The sequence below is a fragment of the Erinaceus europaeus genome, chromosome 21, assembly GCF_950295315.1.
Source record: "Erinaceus europaeus chromosome 21, mEriEur2.1, whole genome shotgun sequence".
Lineage (NCBI taxonomy): Eukaryota > Metazoa > Chordata > Mammalia > Eulipotyphla > Erinaceidae > Erinaceus > Erinaceus europaeus.
In genome coordinates, this window is record NC_080182.1 from 26112080 (window position 1) to 26139123 (window position 27044).

Below are 27044 nucleotides of genomic sequence, written 5' to 3' on the forward strand. Positions count from 1 at the left end.
GTAGTTGCAGACTAGACTGAACTGTGGAGGAGCAGTGATAGCCAGGGGACATGAGCTTAGCAGCAGTGAGCTTAAAGCATCTGGGTGGAAAAAAACACAGGAAGACAGAGAAGATGGTGTCAAAGTCCTGGTCCCTCCATAGTCACCCTTTCCAGGGGAGGGTGGCTATAGCTGTCCCCCAGAGGGAAGGCCAGGTGGGGTGGCAGAGAAGATTCCACTAGGTAGCTAGCTGTCACTGTTATGTTGGCTTATTCACCCAAGACCAATGGCTACCTCTAGCTCTGATCTTGCTTAATGGAGCTTTTTATTTATACTTACCCCCCTTTTTTTCTTCTTTTTCTTTTCCTTTTTTTTTTTTTTTGCCTTCAGGGTTATCACGGGGTTGGGGCTGGCATTTGGAATCCATTGCTCCTGGCGATCATTACTTTCCATTTTATTGGATAGGATAGAGTTACAGAGATATGAGGGGGAGATAGAGAGGGAGAGAGAAAGGGAAACACCTGCAGACCTGCTTCACTATTCATAAATGTCCCTCCTGCAGGTGGGGAGCAGGGGCTCGGACTGGGATCCTTGGGCACAGGTCCTTGTGCATGGTACTATGTGCTCTTAACCAGAGGCAACACCGCCCGGCCCCAGGCTTAATTCTATATTTTTCTACCTGTTTGAAATTCTGCTGAGTATGCATTGAAAAATGTTAGTTTTTTTTTTAATGTTTTGGGAGGGATTAGTGGTTTACAGTTGACACATCAGTATAATTTCTCATCTGTCTCCTCAAGATAGCCACCTGCAAAACACTGTTACCCCCATATTAACTACCCTTCATGCACTAGGACCCCCCCAGGAGCTCCCTTCTCACCTACCCCCCACTTTCTCCCCAGAGTCCTTTGCTTGGTATAACCCACCAAACCCAGTCTAAGTTCTACTTTGTGTTTTCCCTTTTTCTCTTTTCTTAAGTTCTGCCTATGAGTGAGATCATTCAGTATCCACCCATCCTCCTCTTTTTGGCTTATCTCGCTTAACATGATTTCTTCAAGCTCTATCCAAGATGAGGCAAAGGAAATGACACGGTAATGTTAAAAAGATACCAAGAACCAGTGTGGTAGCAGAAGCCTGCCCCTAAAGATTAGGAGAGTTCCAGATTCAGCTGTGCTGGGACTGCCTCTTTGCCTTGGAGCAAGTCTGTTCCATTTATAGGCGTTGGTCCTCATCTAAACGATGAGGGTTTTGAACCAGCTGGTCCTTAGGATTGCTTTATAGCAGGGTGGGTAATGTCCAGCCCACAGGCCATGCCCAGTCCTCAAAATCATTTGGTCAGGTCCTGCCAAGGCAACTGGAGCTTTTTTTCCAAGCAACATGAAGTGCTAATTTTCAAGTTGATAATTCTGCACAATCTTATAAATATCCAAATGGCTCTTGGCAGGAAAAAGGGTCCCACCCCTGCTTGAAAGGCTTGCCAGTCTGTGAGTCTACCCCATTTCTTCCACAGGAGTGACTGGATGACATGTACCAGCTCTCTTGTTTTCTGTGTTGAAATATTTTTCATGCATGTGTGTCTTTTTTTTTTTTTTAAATCACTTGGGAGTGTCCAGGTCTCAAGTCCTTTCTGGTGATCCAGCGTCACCTGAGAAATTGCTGTTTGTGGCAGTCAACAAGTTGGGGCACCCTTACTGACCAGGAATCTTAGGGTTGGATTGGCAGAATTTCAGAGGTGGCAGAAGCCTAGGGAAACCATTAAATACAGCAAAAATATCTTGCCCAGCAGGTGCAGAATGCCTGTCCAGGTCACTTTCCTCGCTCCTGTTCACACCTTCCCTGGTGTCTGACCCCTCTGATACTATTAACAGCCAGAACCATCTCTGCTGCCCAGCTTTACCTACTTAACATGCCTGTAGGTGTGAGGGGCTGCTCTTCATCTAAGTGAGAGCCCCGGCTATAAGCCTTTGGGGGTGTGGTGAGGGGCAGGGCCTGTGGCACCTGTGTCTCACTACTCAATGGTTTCACCTGGTTGTTTTCATATCAGAAACCAATTATTTTAAAAACGCCATTGTTTACTTCGTCTCCTGGGGATATGTCCTAAGGAAACAAATACACTCACCCAAAGAGATCTGTCTATACCTATGCTGATAACAGCACAATTTGTAATAGCCAAAACCTGGAAACAATCCAGGTGTCCAACAACAGATGAGTGGCTGAGAAAGTTGTGGTCTAGATACACAACTCAGCTGGAAGGAATCCTTCAGTGAGGTAAGCCAGGAAGAGAAGGATGAATTTGGGATGATCTCACTCATGGACAGAACTTAAGAAACAAGAGCAGAAAAGGGATGCACAGTAAAACCTGCAGTGGTTTGGTGTATTGCACCAAAGCAAAGGACTCTTGAGAGGCAGGGCAAGGAGAGGAGTGGGCAGAGGGAGGGCTTTCAGGTCCTGGTTCATAATAATAGATAAGGGCCTAAGTTAGGGTGTGAGTGTTTTGCAGACATCTGTCTTGGTGAGAGGAGAAATTGTACCCATGTGCCAATCACTATACTGCAAACCATTAACATCTCAATAAAATATAAAGAAAAATGCCACAGATCTGTGAATCTGCACAGTAGATTAGAAACAGTCTTATGGAGCTGCTGTCCTCTGATGCAGGCTCTTATGGTATGGCCAGACACTGAAGCTAGGTGTTTTGATACTTAAGCCCGATTTATTTCATTAGACTCATTGTTAGGTATTTACTAACAAACTTTGTAACAAACATTTCATTTTGGAGTGAAATGTTTTGGGTTGATCCATTGTGTAGTCTCTATTGTGACTAGCTTTTGTTCCCTCTTTAATTAAAATTTTTATTGGGAAATTGATGGTTTATAGTATAGTTGTTGGCACGAGTACAATTTCTCATCTCACTAAGCTAGGTGTCTGCCAAATGCTCTCACCTCCAAATTAGATTCATCATTATGGGGGCTGAGCAGTGGTGCACCTGGTTAAGTGCAGATATCACCATGCAGAAGGGCCTGGGTTCGTGCCCCTATTACCCTCCTGTGTGTGTGTGTTGGGGGGAGTCTGCTTCGCGAGAGTGAAGTAGGTCTACAGGTGTCTGTCTTTCTCTTTCCCTCTGTATCTCCCCTCTTCTCTCAATATCTCTCTGTCCTGTCCAGTAAAATAAATAAATAAATAAATAATGGCCACCAGGAGCAGTGGATTCATTGTGTAGGCACCAAGCCCCAGCGATAACCCTGGTGGCAAAATACATAAATAAATTCATTCATTCATCATCATGTATTAGGACCGGAAAGCCCCCTTCCCTCCACCCCTCTCCCTATCCGTCTTCCCCAGAGTTCTTTGCTTTGGTGCAATACACCAAACCTGTCCAAGTGTGACTTTGTGTTTCCCCTTTCTGTTCTTGTTTCTTAAGTTCTTCCCATGAATGAGATCATCCAATATTCATCCTTCTTTTTTCTGGTTTATCTTAACATGACTCCTTCAAGCTTCATCCAAGATGAAGTTCCAGATTGCATCATAGAAGGTTCTGAAATTGCACACTGACATAGAGTGGTGGATTTTCCATTTCAGGGGTGACTCTCAGTACAGGCCTCCACGGTGGTCATAGCTTTGTGGGAATAACAAGCACACCCAGAATGTATGGTCACCACATGAGCACCTAGGAATAAAGTCAGCTACAGCCTTCGCCTGAGTTTCTGTGCACATAAGCATCAGGAGGACAGGAATTTTTGAAAATGTTGTTCATCAAATGTCCCATGTGCCTGTGTTGTACCTGGCAAACAGTGGGTGCTCAGTGGGCCAGGAATAGCTATCCAGAGGTGTGACGTCATGGTTGATTGTGGATGGTGCATGGCCAATAGGTGTAGCCGTTACAGAGGAAGGCTGAGAATGAGCCAGAATAATTGGATGATTGCTACTTTGTGTTGGCAGGTAACACGTAGCTTTTGTGGAGACAACCTGACATGCAGCTTTGTTGATTTCCTCTATCTCTAGCATTGTGCTGCTAGAAACTGCTGGGCTGTCTGATTTTCAGGACACTGACCTGTGTTGGGTACATCCAAAGCCTGTGTGTCTGAGGTCCAAATCAGGGAGTGCCATGACGTGTGACACAGCCTTGCCTAAAAAGCAGGGGGCATCCCAACTCCCCTTGTCCCCTGAGTCCCTCTAAGAAAACAAGGACTTGGTTGCTGTCCTCTGTGCAGTGGGTAGCTGGGGAGCGCCTGAAAGGTGCTTGTGTTCTGGTGAGGGGAGCAGAGGTGGCCTTGTCAGCCTGAGTCTGTCCTAACAGTTATGTCTTCCTTTTTGACAGGCCTGAATTATGTGCTGACAGCAGATGTGGCCAAGAAGGAGAAGGGCCAGTTGCCCAGGGTCTACTTGGTGTTGCTGGGGGAGTCTGTGGGTCAGGTCATGGAGACGCTGCAGCTGACCCACAGGGAGGAGACCTGCCGTCACTACGTGGCCCACGTGAAGGTCAGTCCTCTTTTAATTCTCACGGGTGTTCATTTGAAGCCAGAGGAAGAAGCTGCTTTCATTGTGCACATTCTATATGCTGGGAGTGGCATCTTTCCTTTTTGGAAGCAACTTCTCTTTGTGCTGCTGAATTCACACTGGGCTGTACACCCTTCTGTCTATCTGACTGTGCTAGTCTCAGCCTCTGAGGGGTGCTGTGATGAGCCAGGAGACCAGTCATGGTCTCTGGCCTTGACTTGTTCTGGTGTGAGTTTTCTCATCCTGCCCCGTCTCAGGTGCACTCATCTCGCCAGAGTTGAGTCAGGAGTCCAGGCCTCTGGGTCTGCAGTGAGGCCAGATGCCACTGTACCTAGTGCCTTTCTCAGGGCTCTGCTGCCCATTAACTCATAGTCACCCTCAAGACGTTTTAGAACTGGTTGGACTAGATTTCCCTCTCTTGGTTACTTTCTGTTTATTTTAGGAGTACATGTTTTTGGCCCTCTATTCCTCTCCCTCAAAATAAACCCACAGATGTTTCTCTCCTCTTGAAATTGTTAAGTGCACTTTGCTGCTAATTCAGGAGGCCAGGCTTTGGTCAGCTACACGGTGACCTCTATATAGGGTGGGGGCTCTTAGATGTGCCCAGAACTGCGCATGGGATTTAACAGCCTGTGGACACACAGGCTGAGGCAGAAGAAACCACATGACCCCAAGTCCATGGTGGACAAGGAAAGAATGTGGGATTCAGAGTCACACAGATCCAGCATGTGTCTAACTGGATAAATTATTTGATCTCTGGATCAGATCTTAGTTTCTGCATCTCTAAAACAGATACAGTAGCACTTAATCTGGACACGTGGCCATAGGACTTAAATGGTATCTGACTCACAGCAGGAGCTCATTAGTATTATTTGTCTGTATCACACATTATTGTCAATATTCTAACATTTTTTTAATTAGAAAAATAGCAGTTTTCTTTTTTTGACTGGCACTTTATTGTATTGCCACCAGGGTTATTGCTGGGGCTTGGTTCTGGGACTGTGAATCCACTGTTCCTGGCAGTCATTTTTCTCCTTCTCTCCCCCTATTTTTTTATTAGATAGGACAGAGAGAAATTGAGAGGAGGTGCAGATAGAGGGGGAGAGAGAAAGACACCTACAGACCTGCTTCATGAGCAATGAAGCGTCCACCCTGTAGATGGGGAGCAGGGGACAATTTATGTACTTAACTGGGTGTGCCATCACCTGGCCCTTGAAAAATAGCAGTTTCATGTGCTTCAATGTAATATTAGCCAGTGGATATCTCGATGGGAGCAAAAATCGTCTCCAAGCTGGAGGCTAAGTGTTGCTCTATTTTGGTATGTTTAGTACCTGAGAGAAATGTAACAGCTGCTCCTTGACCGATGCTTCTGGGCTGTATGTGGGGATCGCTCCACATCTCCCTGGCATGTGGTCTGGCCCAGGGCCCATGAGTACTTGGCCCTGAGTGACTTTTCACCAGGGATGGGCATGGTTCCTCTCCAGGACTCGTGCTGGGGCCTGCCCAGACCAGCTGCCCCAACCCTTGAGGGAAGGCCATTTATAAAGCGGCTTATGCTCCTGTTAAGCCAGCCAACCACCTGTCCCTCCTGGTGTTAGATAACAGTGGGTCATGAATGCCTTTTCAGGCAATGAGGCTGCCCTGGTCAGACTGTATAAACATTCTCTGATCTTAAAATTAAAAAAAAAACTTTATTTATCAGATAGAGAAAGCCAGAAATCAAGAGTGTAAGGGGAGATAGAGAGGGAGAAAGAGAGACACCTGCAGCACTGCTTCAGGTGGGGATCGGGAGCTTGGATGCATGTCCTTGCAAATTATAGCAGGCACTCAATCAAGTGTACCACCACCTGGCCCCCTCAGATCTGTAAGCTCCTGTCCCTGCACTTCCTAGAGACAGACTTCGTCCTTTGGGCTTCCTCATGCTGGGTATCTATCACAAATGTGCTCCTTTGGGTCCTTTTAAACTATTCTCTAAGCTCCTGGAAGTCCTGTCTTTAAGATCAAGTCATTCAGAACCCGAAAGCCTTTGCAAAATACACTCAGGTCTGCTTGTCCTCTGAAGGTTAACTGGGAGGTTAACAGGGCTCACTGTGGCTCTTGGTCCTGCTACATCTAGGGTTGTCAGATCTAGCAAATAAAAATATGGTTTTCCCAGTTGAATCTGAACTTCAGGTATATAACAAATAAAATATGACTTGAAGATAATAGATTTGGATATAATGACACTAAGAAATACTATATTTGTGGGCATCCTGCTGGGAGATTGAACCTTACCTGTGTTCTTCCGTTCTACAAGTGGCTTTTCATTTGGTCAACACATAAGTGACAGGAAGAGAGATTGAAACTGTGGTCAGCACAGTTTGGTTGCTGAGGACAGGGGTCAGACTGAACAGAGACTTTTAAGTAGTCATTCGGATCTTTTCAGAGAAGGGCAAAAGAGCAGACCTTTATTGAACTTGAACTTTAAGAAATTTGAATATGTTGTGTTGTTGGAAAAGTCATGACACATTTTGCATAGAAAAATGAGTTGTGACTCTCCCGACAACCCAATAGTTACATTCCTACTGGGGTTTCATCACTTCAGGCCGAATTTTTCAGAGAGAGAGACAGAGACAGAGATACAGAGAGGAAGACATCATAGCACAGAAGCTTCCCTCAGTGTTGTGGGAGCCAGGCTTGAACCTGGGTCATGCCTTGTCAAAGCAAGTGAACTGCCCAAATGAGCACTTTGACCCTTGCTTGGCCATTTTTCTCACACATCTTCATAGGGATGGTAGGATTACACCGGGAAACCATATTCCTCTGCATCCTTATGTTTCAAGAAACAAGGTCTGTCTCTGTTAAGCAGAGTCCAAGGTGGTTGATAGTTTGTAGCCATAGGAAAAAAAGATTTCTACCAATGATTGCCTGTACCATAGTAGTGGGCCCAGCCGAGGGGCACAGTGTGCTATGAGGTGAATGCTAATGGCCCAGTGAGCTGTGCTGACCGTCCTCAGTATAGGGTGCCCCAGCTGGGGTTGGGAGGTCCTTGGAGGCAGCAGGTCTGCCTAGGGTTTCTTCCAGCTGTGGAGAAGCAGCTGTGGAAGCTGGGGTTCTTGTGGGGCCTGAGGAAGGAAGGAGCCACGTTGGGGGAGGGGAGCAGCAGGCAGGGGTCACCTGGAGGAGGGGGACTGGGAACTGGGACCTGTGTCAGGCCTGTGAGAGAGCTGGGGACTCTCTACCATGAAGGAGCCTTCTCTGTGGGGCTGGCTTTGGGTTTTATAGACAGTAAGGGGAGGGAAATGAGAGCATTCTGGCTTATCGCACACCATATGGCTAGCAGACAGCCAGGGAGGCATGAGGGGCTCAACATGTTTTGTTTAGGCTATCTTTAGGGTTCCCTGTTCCCATGTATTCTTTAGATCTAGTCCAATCTTTGTGTGTGTGTGTGTGTGTGTGTGTGTGTGTCCTTTTCCCTTCTGACATTTCTATGCCATATATGGTAATAAATCTTTCTTGAGGGAAGACCAGGCTGGCTGCATGGCCCATTCTTTGTTCCCTTCACAACCCAGGCTAGACCCCAAGGATGTTCAGGCTCTTGTGGTAGGCTGTACCCTCTCTACCTCAGAGTCCACACACCCTGATTTCTCGCCCCTCCTGTCCTTGGGAAGCAGCCCCGCTTGAGGGGTGAGGCCCCCTGCTGCTGGTGAGGTGGGCAGCTGAAGGCCTCCTGAGGTTCACATCTACCTCCTCTCAGCCTCAAGGCTGTCTCCAACAGTTGGACTTAATGTACCTTAGTTTACCTTCTTCATTGCATCACATGCTCTGGGGGTCCTTGTCAAGGTGAGGTCTGTCCGCCGCTTTGCTCCTGGCCTACATCCCTCACATCTCCCTCCATGGTTTTGCTGTCCACCGAGCCTCTCAGATGTTTCACTCACCAGAGTCCCCTTTCCTACACCCACAGACTACCTCCATGATGGTTTGCATTTTGTGGTGTGTGTGTATATCTGTGTGTGTGTGTGGGGGGGGGAGAATCTTAAACATACACCTCTTACAGTATTTTATTTCATATATTTTCTTTCAGTCAGCTGGCTTTTGTGTCCAATATAAAATAATTTAAAACAGAAATGTCTTTACCACCCTGTAAGCAGAAAACTCATTACCGCATGCTGAAACAGAAAGTAATTGTAAAAATAAATACATGGAAGACACAACAGTGTTGCTGAATTTATACTGGATTTCATTCTTTGCCAAAGTTTCTGAAGAAGTGGCTTGCTCTTCCTGTGTGTGTACGCGTGCCTGTGTGTGTGTGTGTGAGCACACACGCATGCGTGCGCGTGTGTTTTTGGGGGAGTATGAGGAGTCAGGAGACAGCTCAGCCAGTAGACACTATGTTCGAGGCCCTTGGTTTGAACCCTAGCACCAGATCGGGTCACCATGGATGGCACTGTGGGAGCTCAGACAGTGCTGAGATGTCTCTCTGATGCCTTAAACTCTTTCTTCTTTCTAACTAAACAGATTGAGGAAATTAGCCCTGGAGGTTACTTGGTGGTGTTCCTGTGCTTGATGTCCTAACTCTACCTCAAGAAGCAGGTGGGGAGGATATTGGCATCCTAGGCAGGTATTAAAGACATCCTGGCACCATAATGAACTTTCTCCTTGATGCAGTCAGGACTATAGGCCAGAGAATAACTTTTCCAATACATGGATTCGCCATGGATCATGCCCATGTGCCAAGGAAAACCACGTCATGAGTCCTGCACAGGAAGCTTTTGGCCATATTCCACTTTTGATTGGCTGCACCTTATTCCACTGCCAGCTGATGGCCTGCTGTTCTTCAAGGCTCATCCAGTCCACAGGAATCTAGCTAGACCCTGTCCTTGACTTGAGATGTCAACTTCCTGTCCTTCAACTTATTCTATGCTGCCTGACTCCTGCTTTGGAAATGACAGGCTACAATATTTATCAAGAAGAGATATTTGCTGATAAATGTCTCCTAGATATTTGGACTTCATAGCTCCTGTCTCAAAGCTTCCCCAAGCCCTTACTTCCCAAGTGTTCTGTATGATAAAGGTATTTTTAATCATTTATTTCTTTCTTAGTTAATTTATTTTAAGTTTATTATTTTTGTTATTGCTCCCAGGGTTACCACTGGGACTTGGTGCCAGCACTGTGAATCCACTGCTTCTGGTGGTCATTTCTTTCTTTCTTTTTTTATTTGCTAGGACAGAGAGTAATGGGGGGGGCATAGAGAGGGAGAGCAGTAGATAGATACCTGCAGACCTGCTTCACCACTTGTGAAGTATACCCATTGCAGTTGGGGGCTGGAACCTGGGACCTTGTGCATGTCCTTGTGCATAGTACTATGTGATTAATATGTGCTTAACTGGGTATGCCACCATCCGGCCCAGATAAAGGTTTTTTTTTAATGTTAATAAAGGCAACTTCAGTAATGAGCATGAAGACTGGTTGCCAGAGGAACCAACAGTGTTAATAAAGGTTCAGAGTTTCAAGTCTCACCCTGCCCTCCAGGGGAGGAGTGGGGTTGAAGGTTGAGTTCTAATGCCAGTGGCCAGTGATGAAGCAGCCCTATTTAAATAGTGAGCTTCCATCAAAACCTTTAAAGGTGGGGCTGAGAGAACTTCCAGGTTGGTGAGCATGTGGAGAATGAGCCACTTGGAAGGGGCCTGGAAGCTCAGCACCCTTCCCCTATTTCTGTACCTATTTCTTTTTTTTTAATTTTTAAATTTTATTATGATTTCATATTGATTTACAAAATTACATATCAACGGGTATAATTCCACACCATTCCCACCACCAGAGCTCTGAAACTCCAATCCTTCCATTGCAAGTCACAGAAATTCTCCTAAGGTTGCAGACATGGATTAACTACCATCTCTACAACTATCTGTCTACATTTGTGCTGGGAAATTGTGCAGATGCAGTCACATCTGCCATGTTGTCCCCTCAGGCTACTGCTAATTCCCGCGAGAGTTGGGGCATTCTTGGAGTGCCTGTTTCGCCATGTTGTGCCCTCAGGGCATTGTGTATTTCCCCGCGATATTTGGAGTGCTATGGTTACTCCTCCCCCTTCCCATTCTCACGAAAGCTGCTCCTACAAAAGCCCTTCTTCTTCCACACCTCGCTCTCTTGCCAGCGCTCCACTCTGGTGTTCAGACGCAGGAAAGGTTACTGCATGAGATGGCCATTTTCACTACCTCCACGTGGCCCAATCTGCTTCTCTAGCACCCAACTCTGAGGTGCCAGCGCAAATAAAGATTTGTGTTCCCTCTTCGCTCCGGACCTCCTCTCTCTCTCTTCTCACGGCGCAAAACAACATGTTGGGCCACGTGGAGGTAGCGAAAATGGCCGCCTCATGCAGTAACCTTTCCTGCGTCTGAACACCGAAGTGGAGCGCTGACAAGAGAGCGAGGTGCGGAAGAAGAAGGGCTTTTATAGGAGCAGCTTTCATGAGAATGGGAAGGGGGAGGAGTAACCATAGCACTCCAAATCATTTGTACATAATTGCCCCCCCCCTTTTTTCTTCCAGGTCCAGTACTCTCTTCCCCTCCAAGCCACACATAACCCTATTTATTACTATGTCCAAATGTCCCTCCCTTTCCTCTGGGAGGGTTCTGATGGAGCTAGAGTTCAGAGCCCTCTTATCCTCTTCCTCCTATCACTTTTGCCCCACTGGGAGTATGGATCAAAATTCTTTACTGGGTGCAGGAGGTGGAAGGTCTGGCTTCTGTAATTGCTTCTCTGCTGGACATGGGCATAGGTAGGTGAATCCATACCTCCAGCCTGTTTTTGTCTTTCCCTAGTGGGGTAGGGCTCTGGAGAAGCAAGGTTCTAAGACATGTTGGTAAGGTCGTCTGCCCAGAGAAGTAAGGATGGACTCATGATAGCATCTGCAATTTGGTGTCTGGAAGGTGGCAGGATATTAAGCAAAACAAAATGATTACTAAATAGAAACCAAAAATCGTACCTATTGATTTCTTACATCTGGCTATTCCTGGCTTATGCCCTTTGTTATAAATCAGTGGTTCAGTGAGAAGCTGGCCTCCTGAAACCCAACTAATTAATCAAACTTGAAAAGGGTACCTTGGGTATTTCTGATTTGTAGCCACTTGGTCAGTTGGCTTATGATTGGCAACTGAAGCCAAGAGTGATCTTCGGAGACCAAGCCCTCTCTCTGTGGAAGTGGAGGCTGTCTCTGGGCTGATAGTTTCAGAACCAAGCGGAGTTAAGTGGAATTACCTGACACCCTGATGGTGAAGACTCCATAGACCCCCATTGGAAGTCAGGCACAGGGCAGTAGCACACATGGTTGTAAGAACAGATGCTTGTCAAAGTAAACTTTGTTGAGGTGTCAACTGTAGTGTAGAGTCACAGGGACCACCTGACCTGAGTGGAGCCTGTTCTCCTTTCTGTGTGCCACTAGCTAAGAAGCGATGGTGTGAGGTGCCAGAGCAGGGAGATATGGTGAGTAACCTATCAGGACTTCATGGCTTTTCATCTGTATGTATTCTACCTGGGTAATAGCTGCTTCACCTTCTAGCTTTGCAAATACCTTAAGGAAATCAGTCTTTTGTGAAGTTTGAGTGGTAAGTGAGCTGTCTCTAGGAACTGGGACTCCAGGGAAACAATATTGAGTCTTTGCAAGGATAGAAAAGTAAGTCCAGGGAAGGCAGCAACCACATCAATTAGGTCTTTCCCAACTCAGGGTCAGTGGCATCCTGTGGAAGCCTTGAGAAAACCTTTGATGAACAGAATCAAGTGTCAGACACTGACAAGAGAGCTAGTGAGAAAGGATAAATGGGTGAAGCAAAACAAACAAACACCCATCCCATACTAGCTGAGGGACTATAAATGCATATGGACTCTGTTTCTGAGAAGCTGCAGATGTTTGCAAGACTTTTTTTTTGTTGTTGTTGCTGTACATTTTCCAAGGGCATTTGAAATTTAAGTTGCTACAGTTCCTTTATCACTTGTGGGGTCAGGTGCTCTTCCTGGCCTGGCAAAGGGCATCACAGCTCCTCTCAGAGGTTATGCCTGAGGCCCACTTGGTTTAGTTTCTTTCCATTTTCACATCCTACAACTTGTCTTTGAAGCAAACTCCATTCTCTTGATAAGCTGTGAATTTGCAGTATTCGGACCCATTGATTGTTGTTTTCAGAGGTGGTAGCACATCTAGTTAAGCACACACACGACGGTGAGCAAGGACCTGGGTTCAAGTCCCTGGTTCCCAACCGCAGGAGGAAAGCTTCACAAATGGTGAAGTAGAACTGCAGGTATCTCTCTGTCTCTCTCCCTTTTTGTCTCCCACTCCCTTCTCGATTTCTCTCTGGTTCTACTGAATAGTAAATAAATAAAATTGAAAAAAATCTTTTAAAAAAGTATATAGTTAAGGTGAGGAAGTTAAGTTGGCATGTAAGGAAAAGGAAAATAGCTTCCTCATTTTATCTGGAAAATAGCAAGTTAAATTTCTCAGTCTTCTTGATATGTTCAAGAAATAGCTAAAAAGTTGTATGTTTTGAGAAAAAGGATACAGATGTTAGATGTAGAAGTCAGCTTGAATTCTCTTTTTGAATTGGTTGTCTTTGCATATATTTTTTAAATGTATGAACTATACCAAAAGATGTACAAGAAAAAGATGCCTCTATGACACTCTGTTTAATTCCTCAAAGGAACCATGGTTCCAATTTCACATGTCTTTCAAGAGCATGTCAGTAAATACACAAAGCTATCTGTGTGTGCGCCTGCTTTTGCTTTACATAGATGTCGCCACAACACACTGTTGTGCAGCTTACATTAACAAACTGTCCAACAGTAGAATGGTAAATCTGTATAATGGAATATTACCAGCAATAGAGAATGAATTACTGATATATAGGATAATTTAGATGAGTTTATTTTTTGTCACTAGGGCTTCGCTGCTCTGGGCTTTTTCAGATACACACACACACACTCATACACACACACATGCTTCTGCGCTTTTTCAGATACACACACACACACACACACACACACACGCTTCTGGGCTTTTTCAGATACACATACACACATACACACACACACACACACACACACACACACACGCTTCTGGGCTTTTTCAGATACACACGCGCGCGCGCGCTTCTTCCACTGTGGTGGAGGCTGAACTTGAACTTGGGTCGTGCACATGACAGAGCTAACACACTACCCAAATGAGATACTTTGCCAGCCCTGGTTGAATTTTTAAGTCATTATGTTAACTTAAAGCAGCCAACCACAAAACGCTACTGTAGAGTGATTTCCTTTCTGTGACATTCTGGGAAAGGCTCACTAAAAAAACTAGGAAACAGACGAGGAGTTTTCAGGGATAAGATGATAGCAGATGGCAAAGAGACACTAACTCGGTGATGAACATATTCTGGATCATAGTTATATGACTACAATTATTTATTAATCTCATCAAAGTATATAAGTAAAATCAGTGGATGCTGTTATATGTGCATTATATGTCAATCAGACTTATTTTTTAATGGGTATTGGAAGTTGTTCTGTGTTGGCATACATCATAAAATGTCCTGATTTGTTTGTTTGTTCATGTCTGTGTGGTATCCTGTTCAAAGACTATCCTTTGAGTCATATAACCTGTCCAGAAAATGTCTTAAAGATGAGCTCCAAGCTGACTTTATCTGCAATTTACAGACCAGCACATCTGTCTAATGCTCTACAAGTGTGCCAGGCCCCCTTCTGGAAGGCCACAGTCTGCCGTGGGAAGGCGATAGATTTGATCTTCCTGCTGTTGTCAGAGCCGTTTCCTGGCCCCAGACCTGCAGTGTCACAAGGAATGTTTGTTAAGGAGAACTGATGAAGGCAGATGGAAGAGGGCTGGTGGTTTCTGAAGTGATCTTGCACCACTCTTGTTAGAATATAAGTGTCTTAGCCATAGTTGCCTGGAGAAAACTGGGGAGGTTTTCCTTCACTCCTGCAGTTAGCTGTGCTCCTTTGGTAGGCTTTCTTTGTCTCTAGGGCCATACATAGACGGTCTGGATGTTTGCTGAAGGGCTCTAGTCACTAAGGATATGGGAGATTGGGATTTAGAAACCATACTTAAAGTCCTGCCATTAAGAATGGCTTGGTTTCACTATCACCTCTGGGAGACCATGCTTGTGTCTAGTTGAACAGTGAGCTGAAGTCGTGCGATGGGGGGAGGTGAGGAATCAAGAGTGGGAGGCCTGCAGCTTTTCTGTCTGGAGCTGATCTGTGCCAGGAGCACAATTAACCACAGTCACCAATTACATGCTGAGGACTCACTTACTTTATAACTTGAAGTTTCAATCATTTTTGAGCACTTTCACCTTTTTTTCCTGCCTCACCCTTGGTAATCACAAATCTGTTCTACCTTGGGTTTGGGTTTTTGCATTATTAGATTTCACATATAGGTAAGATAAAATGATGTTTTACTTTTTTCTGTTTGACTCATTTTACTTAGCACAATGCCTTCAGTGTCCATTCATGTCACAAATGGCAGGATTTCCTTCCCCTCCCCCCGACCCCCCGCCAGGATTCCCTTCTTTTTTAAAGGGTGTCTGTGTGTACACCATAATTTCTTTATTCATTTACAAATGTACACTTGGGCAATTTCCATGTTTTGGTCACTGTAGAGCAAGCATACTGCCGTGAACATGGAGGTACAGTTACTGTACGCAAGTGGTGAAGCTGGTCTGCAGGTGTCTGTCTTTCTCTCCCTCTCTCTGTCTCCCCTTCCTCTCTCAGTTTCTCTCTGTCCTTTCCAACAGCAGCAACAACAGTAACAATAACAGCAGCAGCAACAGCAGTGGAAAAAAAGATGGCCTCCAGGAACAGTGGATTCATAGTGCAGGCACTGAGCCCCAGTGCTAACCCTGGAGACAAAAAAGATAAAAAAAGAAAGATGAATAGCATTGTATAGAACTTCTGTCATGTACTAACACAATAGCTCTAAATAATCTCAAGAACCTAAATGATAGTAACATACAATGAAACAATTAGGAAGTGATGAGTATTTAGTATTACCTTTATCTCAGTCGAACCTATTGACTGCAAATTTCTGCCCTGTGACACTAATCATGGTTGTGTTTACAGATCATAGGTTTTCTGAAAAGTTAACAATTGGTTCTTGCAAGCCAGCCGCAGTGAGCACCACTCAGTAACCACGTGATCTGTTATATATATGTCTGTTACTGAGTCATTCATAATCACTCTAGTCCTGACTTTCACACAGATCTTTGATTATCCTTCTTGTTTCCTGTGAGTTTCCAAATTGATGATTAATCGGAAAACAAATTAGTAGGGCCAGTTTAACCGCTAGACCACAGCTTTTTCTGTTTGCATATATCTTTAGTGTCTACAAAATAAAAAAAAAACATCTGTATTTTGACAGAAATTACTAGATGAATTAATGGTTTCCGTTTAAATTAGTGGAAAAAATTAATCAGGTTATTTGAGCTTGCTACTCCTTACCTCTTACTCATGTACACATGCAGGTATTCTGTTCAGGAACCCTCTCTCTGTCACTGAGATGATTATTGAGTTTGGTACAGGAAAGAGAGACCTGGCAAAGGGGGTAGATGGTCTCTTGCATGGGCTGTTTAAACCCTGGGAGTCTCCTCACCTCTTGAGACTGAATCCTGGATAGTGAGGATGAACTGGCTACCCCTTATGTATTCTCAACCCTTTGGCTCTCTTGCTTGGTCAAGAGAGACTTAGTCAAGTGGAACCCAAGATTAGGCCCTGTACTTTTCTTACCAACTCGCTTTTAGTAGAAATAGTCTATCAGTTAGCCCAAACTATACTCTTTTCACATCCTTGGTCTTCTCCACACCTTCCTGAAGCATCCATTCCCAGAGATTTCATCTGCCATTCTCTGGCCTAGTTGTTGATCCTCCATGATCCCTACCTCGTTCAGTCAGCAGTAGATGAAGGAACCTCATTTTGTGTAGCAGCTAGTCACCCAGTTTACCCCCAAAGATCTCTGGATCAGGCCACAAACTCCTTTTGAAGTTGGAAAGAAGCCTCTGCTGTCTCTTCTTTCACTTAAGGCATTTGTGTCTGAGACACATCCATTTACTTGTGAAAGATCCCAAGATGGTCATTGAGGATGGATGAGCTCAGTGAACTCAGCCATGATGTTTTTTGCAAAGGCATTGCCCCTGGCCCCTGCTCACTAGGCATCCAGGGCTGTCTCCATGGCTGGCTGAAGCAGGCTGGAGGGCGGGCTCAATGCCAGGCTAATAATGAAAGTCATGTGTGGGTTGGGAATCGCTAGAGGGGAAGTGGGGGAGGGTGCTCCCCTCTGTACTGTACATTACATTAAGACATGTGGATAAAAACGGTGGTTAGAGGGTGATGGTTATATCTGGGTCAGGGTGGCGGTGGGAGTTGGTTGGGAGAATTCCTCCCCTGAGGAAAGAGTCCATTCCAGCTAAGGATTTCTGAGGGTCAGTTCCCATGGCTCCCCCTGAGTACATGCCATGATTCTATTTTATTTATTTTCAGAGACAGGGAGAACCAGAACACTACTCTGACATGTGGTGCAGGGGACTGAATCTCAGTCTGTACACATGCAGGCCTAGCACTTTACTGCTAAGTCAGCTTCCCGATGGTTGCAAGTCCATTTAAATTTTACTTATTTGTTTGTTTATTTATTTTGGATAGAGATAGAAGTGGAGAGGGAAGGGGGAGATAGAAAGGGAGAAAGAGATATCTGCAGTACTGTTTCACTGCTCATGGAGCTTCTCCACTCAGTTAGGGGCTGTGGTCTTGAACTTGGGTTCTTGTGCACTGCATTGTGTGCACTCAGCCAGGTGTATGACCACCTGGCCCCCTACAAATCCATTTTAGACAACATGTGTTAAAAGCAGCCTTTGGGGAGTCGAGTGGTAGTGCAGCGGGTTAAGCACACATAGTACCAAGTGCAAGGACCAGCGTAAGGATCCTGGTTCGAGCCCCCAGCTCCCCACCTGCAGGGGAGTTGCTTCACAGGCAGTGAAGCAGGTCTGCAGGTGTCTGTCTTTCTCTCCCCATCTGTCTTCCCTCCTCTCTCCATTTCTCTTTATCCTATCCAATGACGACGACATCAACAACAATAAAAACAACAAGGGCAACAAAAAGGAAATAAATAAATATTAAAAAATAAAAAATAAAAGCAGCCTTGGAAGCCTTATTGCTTAGGATAAAGAAGTCAGTATGTTCAGTAGTTATACACTAGATTTTTAAAGATTTCTGTATAGATTTTATTTCTGCCTTCTTATTAGAGAAAATAAATTTGATCCATATCTTAAGACCATTCTTTTTTTTCCTTTTATTTTGGGGAGGGGTATTTTAGGTCCTTTAATAAGAGAGACATTTTCTCACTAGGTGTTGAATTGTCTGGAAAGTCATGACATATTTTTCTATGCAAAAATGTATCATGACTTTCCCGACAAACCAATATTTTTTTGCCTTAATTTTTTATTACAGATAAATATAACCTTACCCAAAGCTTTCTCATTTTCGAAAAGGCGACCAATATCATACCATGATCAATATCCATGGTCAATACAGTAATTTTAGCATTTTTAAATGAAATTTACAAATTTGTCTCATTGATTTTTTTTTTCTTAAATTGTATAATTTTCATAATGCTATGAAAACTGGTGTTCTACTGGACTCTACCATGGGCATATTATTGCTCTGCTCTTTACTGATGGAAATTTGTTATATTCAAGTTAAAAGTGACACAAACCATGATATATATATATATATATATATATATATATATATATATATGTAAAATACTTGTCTTTGAGGTCAAAATACTGATCAGAATTAACTGGATATTTGTTTTTATATACTGGTATTCACTATATCTGGATTTTATTTTTGTAATATAAAACAGAACATTTTCACTGTTCATATAAATCTTAAATCTTTCATTTACTGATATAGCCTCTCTTCTCCAATGACTTCAGTCACACTAATATAAAACATCCATCTCTCCTTGGATTGTGTATTTGTCCTCATGTTGTCTTTAATAATTCATTTCATTATGAAGCAGACATCTTATAAATGACAGCTCTAAATTAAGTATGTAATGATATGTAATAGGTTGTATCATCTACATTTCTATATAAAAATTTGAGTTGGTTTGTGAAATTCTTTGAGAAGACAGTATTCGGCTGGTTTGGACTGGGGTGGGTAGGGACTATTTTAGCTGGACACCTCATAGATCCTAATCTAGAGCTTTGTTGTCCACGAGAGCTTTCTGTGGCAGTGGAAATATACTGGATCCACCCTGCCCAATATGGTAGCCACCACAGATTGCTAACTAATGAACAATTGAAAGGTAGCTGCTGTCATTGAGGAGTTGAGCATTTTAAACTAAAATAATCACAGGTGCCTGGTGGCTGCCCTACGGGACAGAGCAGATATTGAAGCTTTATTATTAATTTTTGTTTGTTTACTGGGAGAATACCTGCCAGTGGTACTTGTGGCTGTAGTGTTTATTTACCCTGAGGTTGCTCATGGATCACAGTCAACTTTGTTGTTATTAAATACTGGCCATCACATGTATTTCTTTTACATTAGGATTAGAGCCAAGTTCTGTTTAGAAACAACTTCAAGGGGGTTGGGCGGTAGCGCAGTGGGTTAAGCGCACATGGCACAAAGTGTAAGGACTGGCACAAGGTCTGCAGGTGTCTGTCTTTCTCTCCCCATCTCTGTCTTTCCTTCCTCTCTCGATTTCTCTCTGTCCTATCCAACAACAATGACAGCAACAACAATAACAACAACAACAACAATAATAACAACAACAACAATAAATGACAAGGGCCACAACAGGAAAAATGGCCTTCAGGAGCAGTGGATTCGAGTGCAGGCACCAAGCCCCAGAAATAACTCTGGAGGCAAAAAAAAAAAAAAAAGAAAAGAAATAACTTCAAGAGCAATTTTATAAATTAAATTTTTTTTAATTTTAAGTATATTAGTGATTTAATATTGATTTACACATTTATAAGATAAGGGGTATAATTTACACCATTCCCACCACCAGAGTTCTGTGTCCCCATTCCCTCTATTGGTAAAAGGCGAAAGATTTGTACGATCTAAAGAGAAACCAGAGTATCCCATTCCCTCTATTGGGAGCTACAGCAATTTTCCCAAGGTTGAAGATATGGGTTAAGTATACATTTCTACACTTATCTATCTATATTTGTACATGTTTGCCTGTTTTTATCCCATGGCCCCATCTTTTCTTCTTTTCCAAGTCACACCTATCCCTGTTATTACTCTTTAATGTCCTTCCTTTTTTCCTCTTCTTTCTCTGGGTCCTGATGGAGTTCAGAGCCCTCTGCTCGTCTTCCCCTAACATTTCTCCCTCTCTGAGAGTATGGACCAAAATTGTGTTTGGGGTGAAGAAGGTGGAAGGTCTGGCTTCTGTTATTGCTTCTCTGCTGGACATGGGTGTTGGCAGGTCGATTTTCCCTAGTGGAGTAGGAAAGAACATTTTTTTTTAAAGAAAAAAGGAGATGTATTTATTAATGAGAGGGGAGGGGGAGGAGGAGGAGAGAGAGAAAGAACCAGAGCATCTTTCCGGCACATGTGATGCTAGGGATCAAACTCAAGACTTTCTGCTTAAGAGCCCAATACTGTATCTACTGCAGTACTTCATGGGTTTTTATATTTTATTTTCCCATTGACAATTACACGTGCTTTAGCTTCAGAGAGTGTGTTTATATAAAATTAAATAAGCACTTGGCAGCTTGCTGTGCTTATTTTCTTTTTCTAAAGGGGAAATGGGTGGAAGAGTGGACCCTGAGTAGGCCATTTGTGAACTTTGCTAGAAGAGAACATGAAGTCATCACAGGTTGTGGTCACGTATATCAAGTCCCCCAAGTGAGATCGAAACATGAATAAGAGGAGAGATTGCAATCAGCCACTCAGTATGCACTTCACATCCACTCATTAGAATCTGAATCTTAAGAATGTTACAGGATGTTGTCTCTGTTTCTTTCTCCAGAATTCTTTTAAGTACCACACACTAACCAAATACATAACTAGAGCACCTCCAGAATTCTTTTTTTTTTTTGTCCCAGTACTTTGATACTTTAATGACTTTTGGGTTTGTAGTAAACTTGGAGTCAGGGAGCATTACGTCTCTTTATTTTCCTTTCCTCTCAGAATTGCTATGACAATTTGCAGTCTTTTATGGTTCCACACAAACTTTAGCATTATTTTTTCTTTTTTTTAAAATATTTATTTATTTGTTGCCCTGGTTGTTTTATTGTTGTAGTCATTATTGATGTCTTGTTGTTGGATAGGACAAAGAGAAATGGAGAGAGGAGGGGAAGACAGAGAGGGGGAGAGAAAGATAGACCCCTGCAGACCTGCCTCACCGCCTGTGAAGCGACTCCCCTGCAGGTGGGGAGCAGGGGGCTCAAACCAGGATCCTTACTCCGGTCCTTGCTCTTTGCACCACGTGCACTTAACCCGCAGCGCTACTGTCCGACTCCCTATTTTTTAGGGACATACACACACACACACACACACACACACACACGCACGCACACACGCACACACGCGCGCACGCGGCTGTATGCACACAATGAGGGTCTATAACCATATGCAGAGGGAAGAATATTATAACAAAGTTGGATGATTTGCTGTGAGGTAAGCGCTCACACTCTTGCATTTGGTATTTTCCATCTCCTTTCTCTGTGTGGTGAGGCTCCAGAAAAGCTGGCATGGTGGAGTGGGAGATGGAAATGGAATTTCTGGTCAAAAGGGAGGGAGGGCATTTGAAGGTTGGAGACATATTGCAGAATTGTCTCTTAGCCCAGAAAGGCCCTACTTCCTAGTGTTCTTGCTCATAGTGGAAGGAGAGAGTCTTTTTCAGCTCAGCAGTGTGAAGTGAAGCACTTTTCCTGCTTGGGATGCTACAGGCTGGGCTGGGCAGGTCTGTGGGCAGCCTTGTGGGTGGAGACAAATTGCTTCACTTTTATTCTGTGCTTCACTTTCCTAAACCAAACATGGGAAAGAGTATCAGTCACAGTAGAGGTTTGGTAAACATTGGCTCCCTTTTCCTTTACTCTGGAAATCATCTTTTACTATACCTAGCTGCCTCTGCATTTGGAATGGGTCAAGAATCGTTTCATAGGTACTTGGAGGATTACTATTTTTTTTTCTTCTTAGTAATTAAAAGCAGATGGTGAAGAGAAAAATAGAAAGCATGGAGAAAGCAAGAAATGATATGTGGAAAGGGAGGCAGGCAGATGGTGACTGAGGTCTCTCAATTGACTTCTTTCTTGTGTGTTTGTTTATTTTCATTAACCTGGATCGGAGTAAATCAGCAGCCTGGTTACCTTCTTGAGAGAGTTTACAGAACTCCTCCAACTTACTGGGGGTGGAGGGCTTGTTAAGTGCACATAGTTATACAGCAGACTAGGGAGAATTTCTAGCAAGTTCTCCTATGATGTTAATTCCACTGGTCTATGGACCCTATAGACACCCCCCCCACTTTGCAAAGCAAGAAGCTTGAAGAAATAGGCACTGGGAGTGACAGGTGAGAGTCAGAGGATGGATGCAGACTACCAGCTCTGACCCCTCTCCTCACAGCACTGATGGTAGGAAAGCCTTGCCAGTGTCTGGAGCCATCATTTCAGTAGGGAGGCTCTGGCTTTCCGTGACCTTGTGTGACCTGTTGTCCATTGTGATGCTTAATAGAGGGAGTGCCCTTGTATGGGAGGTTGTATAGGAGGCTTAGGAGGTGTCCTAAGTCTCTCCCTGTTGTTGCTTGAAGGTGTCTCTATACGGAGCACTACTTTTTTTCAGCTCTTCTGTTAAACTCCACAAGAGCATGTTGGGCATAACCATATCAGAACTGATTTCTCTTTCTCAAAGGCTAGAGTCTCCTTGAAGTATAAGCCCCTTTAAAGCCAAATACTTTTGAATGGTTTTCTCCTTTTTTCTTCTTTGAGTCTTTTCTCTTGGATGCAGAGGATGAAAGGGCAAGTAAGAAATTGCTTGAGCTCTTGTTTCTGCTGTGAGAATGTGGTGAGGAGGATAGGTGGTGGTGTCACATATGATAGAATGCACATGTTATCATGCAAGGACCCAAGTTCAACCCTCTGTTCTCCACCTGCAGGGGGGAGCTTTACAAGTGATGAAACAGTGTTGCAGGCATCTCTCTTTCTCTCTCCCTATCTTGCCCTCCCCTCTCAATTTCTGTCTCTCTTCAAAATTTATTTGTATGTGCTGGCAGCTGCTGCTTTTTGCTCCGCATGATCAACTAGGAATAGGAAAGAGGATCACCTGAGAACACAAACACGAGTGTCTTCTGTAAATGCATTGAGTTAGACTTCCCAGGCAGGTGCTCCAGCTGCCTCTTTTAGCCCTTTGTGATTCTGGCTTTTGTTTAGTAACCATCTCCCCCCCACCCAACACACACACACAGGTGTGATTGTGGAGAGGTCTGATGTACTCTTTCCCACGTGCCTTCCCAGACACTACTTAAGCTGCTCTGGAGGGGATTGCAGGAGAGCTCAGACAATTTCAGGAAATGTTTCAGAGCTCTGTGATCTCTAAGAAAACCACACAGAGCAATTTCTCCAGGCAGAAGTTGGCTCTGTGGCTTGCTGGGAAGTCTGGTGGTATGTGGTTGGTTCAAGTCAGAGGTTGAGCCAGGCATAGATAATCAGTCAGTGGAGTCCCCTTCCTTCTATGCAGAGCAAAGAGATAGCTCCACAGCAGGGCTGTGTGATAGAAATAAGATGTGGGGACAGGAAGGTGGCTCAGGGATAGAGCAGATTCTTTGCATGCATGAGGTCCTAGGTTCAACTTACAGCCAGTACTGTGTATGATGGAGAGGTATTCTTATCTTTCTTTCTTAAGTTAAAAAATCACTTATTTTAATGATAGAGATACAGACACACACAGAGAGAGAAAGAGAGAGAGAGAGACAGGCCAGAGCACTGCTCAGCCCATGCTTATGATGATGCTGGGGACTGAACCTGGGATGTCAGAGTCTCAGGCATAAAGCCTTTTGCATAACCATTATGCTATTGACCCAGTCCCTCTGTCATAATTTTTTAAAAATGTGATGCAGGTCACATGTACAATTGTAAAATTTCTTTTTCCTAGAAGAGATGTTGAAAAAAAAAAACAGGTGTGAGATTAATTTGAACATCTGTTTGTTAGCCCAGTATAAATACAATAGTGTTACTCCACATGTAGTCATTACCAAAATTAGGGCTACTTTTTTTTTTTGTACTAAGTGCTTAAACCCAGGGAATTTTTTTTAACCACATTATTCCAGCTCATTAAGTACACGTGGGTAGTCACCAGCATCTTGGACACTGCAGATCTGGTGTCAAGCCTCCTAGTCATTTAGGGTGGTGGGGCTCTCGTCTGAGGGTGAATTCATCTAGGCAGGTACATTTCCTTCATTGCCTGCTGCTAATAGTACAGCTCCCATCACCCGAGGTTCTGAGAAACATTACAGTGCTGGAAAGCTCGCCTTCAGACTTAGGCTAGAAAGCACGACTCTGATATTCCTGAACGGGAGAGTTGAGCGCCCTGGCCATCCTGGGCATGGTAATGAGCATATGCACAACCTTCCCCACATTTCAGGAAGCCTGAGGGAGGCACAGTGATTGCCATCTCTGTGACCACATTAGCATCCTTGCTCTCTGGTGGCTGTCAGTCACTGCTGCCTGCTCGATGCCCTGTGTTACCAACTTTCTGTTTAGTTTAATTTCTTTTTCTCCAAATGTTATTTTAGTTTTAGGGTGTTTTTTTAAAATTTATTTCTATTAGTGATTCAATATTGATTTACAAAATTATAAGATAATAGGGGTGTAATTCCAAATGATTTCTACCACCAGAGTTCTGTGTCTCCATCCCCTCCATCGGAAACTTCCAAGGTCACAGATATGGGCTGATTCTATAACTATATGTCTGTCTGTCTGTCTGTCTGTCTATCCTTTTTGCCCATTTTTTCAAAGGTCCTGCCTTCACTTCATTTCTGAGTATCCTTATACCTGTTACTACTTTCAGGTGTCTTTTCTTTTTTCCACTTCTTTCTCAGATGAAAGAAATAAAGTGCTGGGAGTCAGGCTGTAGTGCAGCAGGTTAAGCGCATGTGACGCAAAGCAAAAGGACTGGCATAAGGATCCCGGTTCGAGCCCCCAGTTCCCCACCTGCAGGGGAGTCACTTCATAAGTGGTGAAGCAGGTCTGCAGGTGTCTGTCTTTCTCTCCCCCTCTCTGTCTTCCCCTCCTCTTTCCATTTCTCACTGTCCTATCCAACAACAATGACAACAATAATAACTACAGCAATAAAACAACAAGGGCAACAAAAGGGAATAAATAAATATTTAAAAAATACATTAAAAAAAGAAATAAAGTGCCTGGCTTCCTCTGTTGTTTTCCAGATTTTCCGTTTCAGTGATGGTATAAAAACAAGATTCCTGGTGACAAATGATGCTGGTCCTGATGGAAGTTACAGAGCCATTTGGTTTACTTCCCTTATCTTTTACCCCTCTGGGAGTATGGACCAAAATTCTTTATGAGGTACAGAAGATAGGAGTTTTGGCTTCTATAATTGCTTCTCCAGTGGACATGGGCCTTGGCAGATCGATCTATATAGGCATTTTTTTTTTAAAGATTTGTTTATGAGAGTGAAAGTTCAGAGCACCAGTCAGCTTGGCATGGGCAGTACCAGGACTCAAATCTGGGACTTTATGCATACAAATCCTGTGCTGTACTGCTGAGTTATCCCCCCCCCTTTGCTTTGATAGGATTGAGGGGCTGCCCGGAGTTGTGCTAGAGAGGGTGGGGCTGAGCAAATGGGTATGAAGTACTTGGACTAGGGAGACCCTCATTTCTGGTGTTTGTGTTGCTCACTCAGGGGCATAAGTAACAGACTGTCCAGGCTTCCTTTGTCAGCCCCGTTAATGCATTGAGGCTCAAAGGGTACAAGAGGTGGATGAAGTAAGAGAGCTCTCCAGCGGGTTAAATGCTTCCGATGTTGAAGTCAGGGTATAAGCATTTCCTGTGTGTCACAAGTAATGATCTCCACCTGCATAGGATGCCTGTGAAATGCAATGCTGGCCAGCCTTTGGCTCCTCTGCCTGTAGCTGCTCTGCTGGTGGGTTTCCTCCTGTTCTCAGAGAGGAGGACTATGAATGGAGCTCTGAGACTACTATGGGTGTCTCTGCTCTCACCACCCAGTATGGGAGGACTCCACGGTGCTTGGTGGCACATCCGGCTTTGGACAATACAGATAACCCAGAAGTTGCTCCCTGTGCTGAAGCAGAGTCCACCTTGTGGAATCAGTCATAGCTCCCTTCTTGTTCTACCCCAGAGCAGCCACAGGCAGGCTTGTTAGCATCCCCCCTCACTTCCTGTTTCCTCTGAGGTTTATCATCTCCAGTCCCTTCATTCCTTTAGTGAATTATCCATATCCTTTTTTTGTATTCTTTTCTTCCTTTGCATTTGTCCTTCCCACCATTTATCTTCCTGGACCCCACAGAAGTTGGGGAAATGAAGAAGATATTCAAACCAGCCTGTCTGGCTCAACAGCAATGTATGAACATCCTTACACTAGCTAGGTTACTCCTTCTTCAGATCGCCTGGTATAATCTCAATTTCTGGAGCCATCGCTGACTTGATTCTTGTCACACACATGTTGATCTGGATTAAACAGACTGATGTCTGGCTCTGGTGTCCTCTTGAATCTGACATTTGTTTATCTCCCTATATTTCTTTGAGCTTCACGTCTTCTTCCCATCTGTTTGTCAAGAGAAGGGTTAGCATATAGCAGATGATATCCTTCTCTGATCAATTAGTGAGCCAAGAAGTTTCCATAAACTTAGGTTACAACCTAGGTAGAATCAACAAAAAAATATATATACACATGGATTTAAAATGGTTTTATTACGGACTACGTCATAAAAAGCTCCTGAAAGATTTTAAGACAGTTGGCATCAGGGACTGCCTCGTTTCTTTCTGTATCCGCAGGACCGAGTAGAGTAATTGACGATGACTAACTGCTCAATAAACGTTTTCTGTATGCTAGAGAGAAGTTGGATTATATCCAGGATGAAGTTATGCCCAAGATATTTTACTCAAAGTTTACATGTTAGCGTTTACATTTAGATCATTGATCCATTTTTAGTTAGTTTCTCTGCCATCCAAGATGTTCTAGAATAGATGTGTATAAAAAATATTCTGTTTGACTATACTAGGAAGTAGATGAACACTCAACAGGTCACACGACCCAATACAATAGTCAGCTGGAAAAACTTTCATCTGAGAGCTCCTCTAATTTAAATTTGTCTTAGAGAGGGTGGCCAGCAATTTCTGCGCCCCTCTAATTTTGGAGTTGTTATAATTAAGCCTTGAACTGAAGCAGTGTGTTTTCAGCCAGCCCTTCCAGAGAACTATGGTGTGGGTGGTGCCTAATCCCCAATTGCTTTACTAAGGGGTCTGTGAATAAACAAACCTACCAGTTCATTGTGAATGCACAGGCGCATTTCCTGCCCAGCCTCTTGTTGGTTTCAGTTCCTCTTCACTCTTTGCACCCCA

General features: G+C 43.9%; 1 protein-coding gene across 1 annotated transcript in view; it reads left to right on the top strand.

Annotated features, from left to right (window-relative positions):
- ITGA9 (integrin subunit alpha 9) overlaps positions 1–27044 on the top strand; it is a 399146-nt gene that overhangs the window by 117361 nt on the left and 254741 nt on the right. The window contains exon 17 of the mRNA XM_060180609.1: positions 4295–4455. Coding sequence (XP_060036592.1) covers positions 4295–4455 — 161 coding nt within the window. The remainder of the gene's footprint in view (positions 1–4294; positions 4456–27044) is intronic.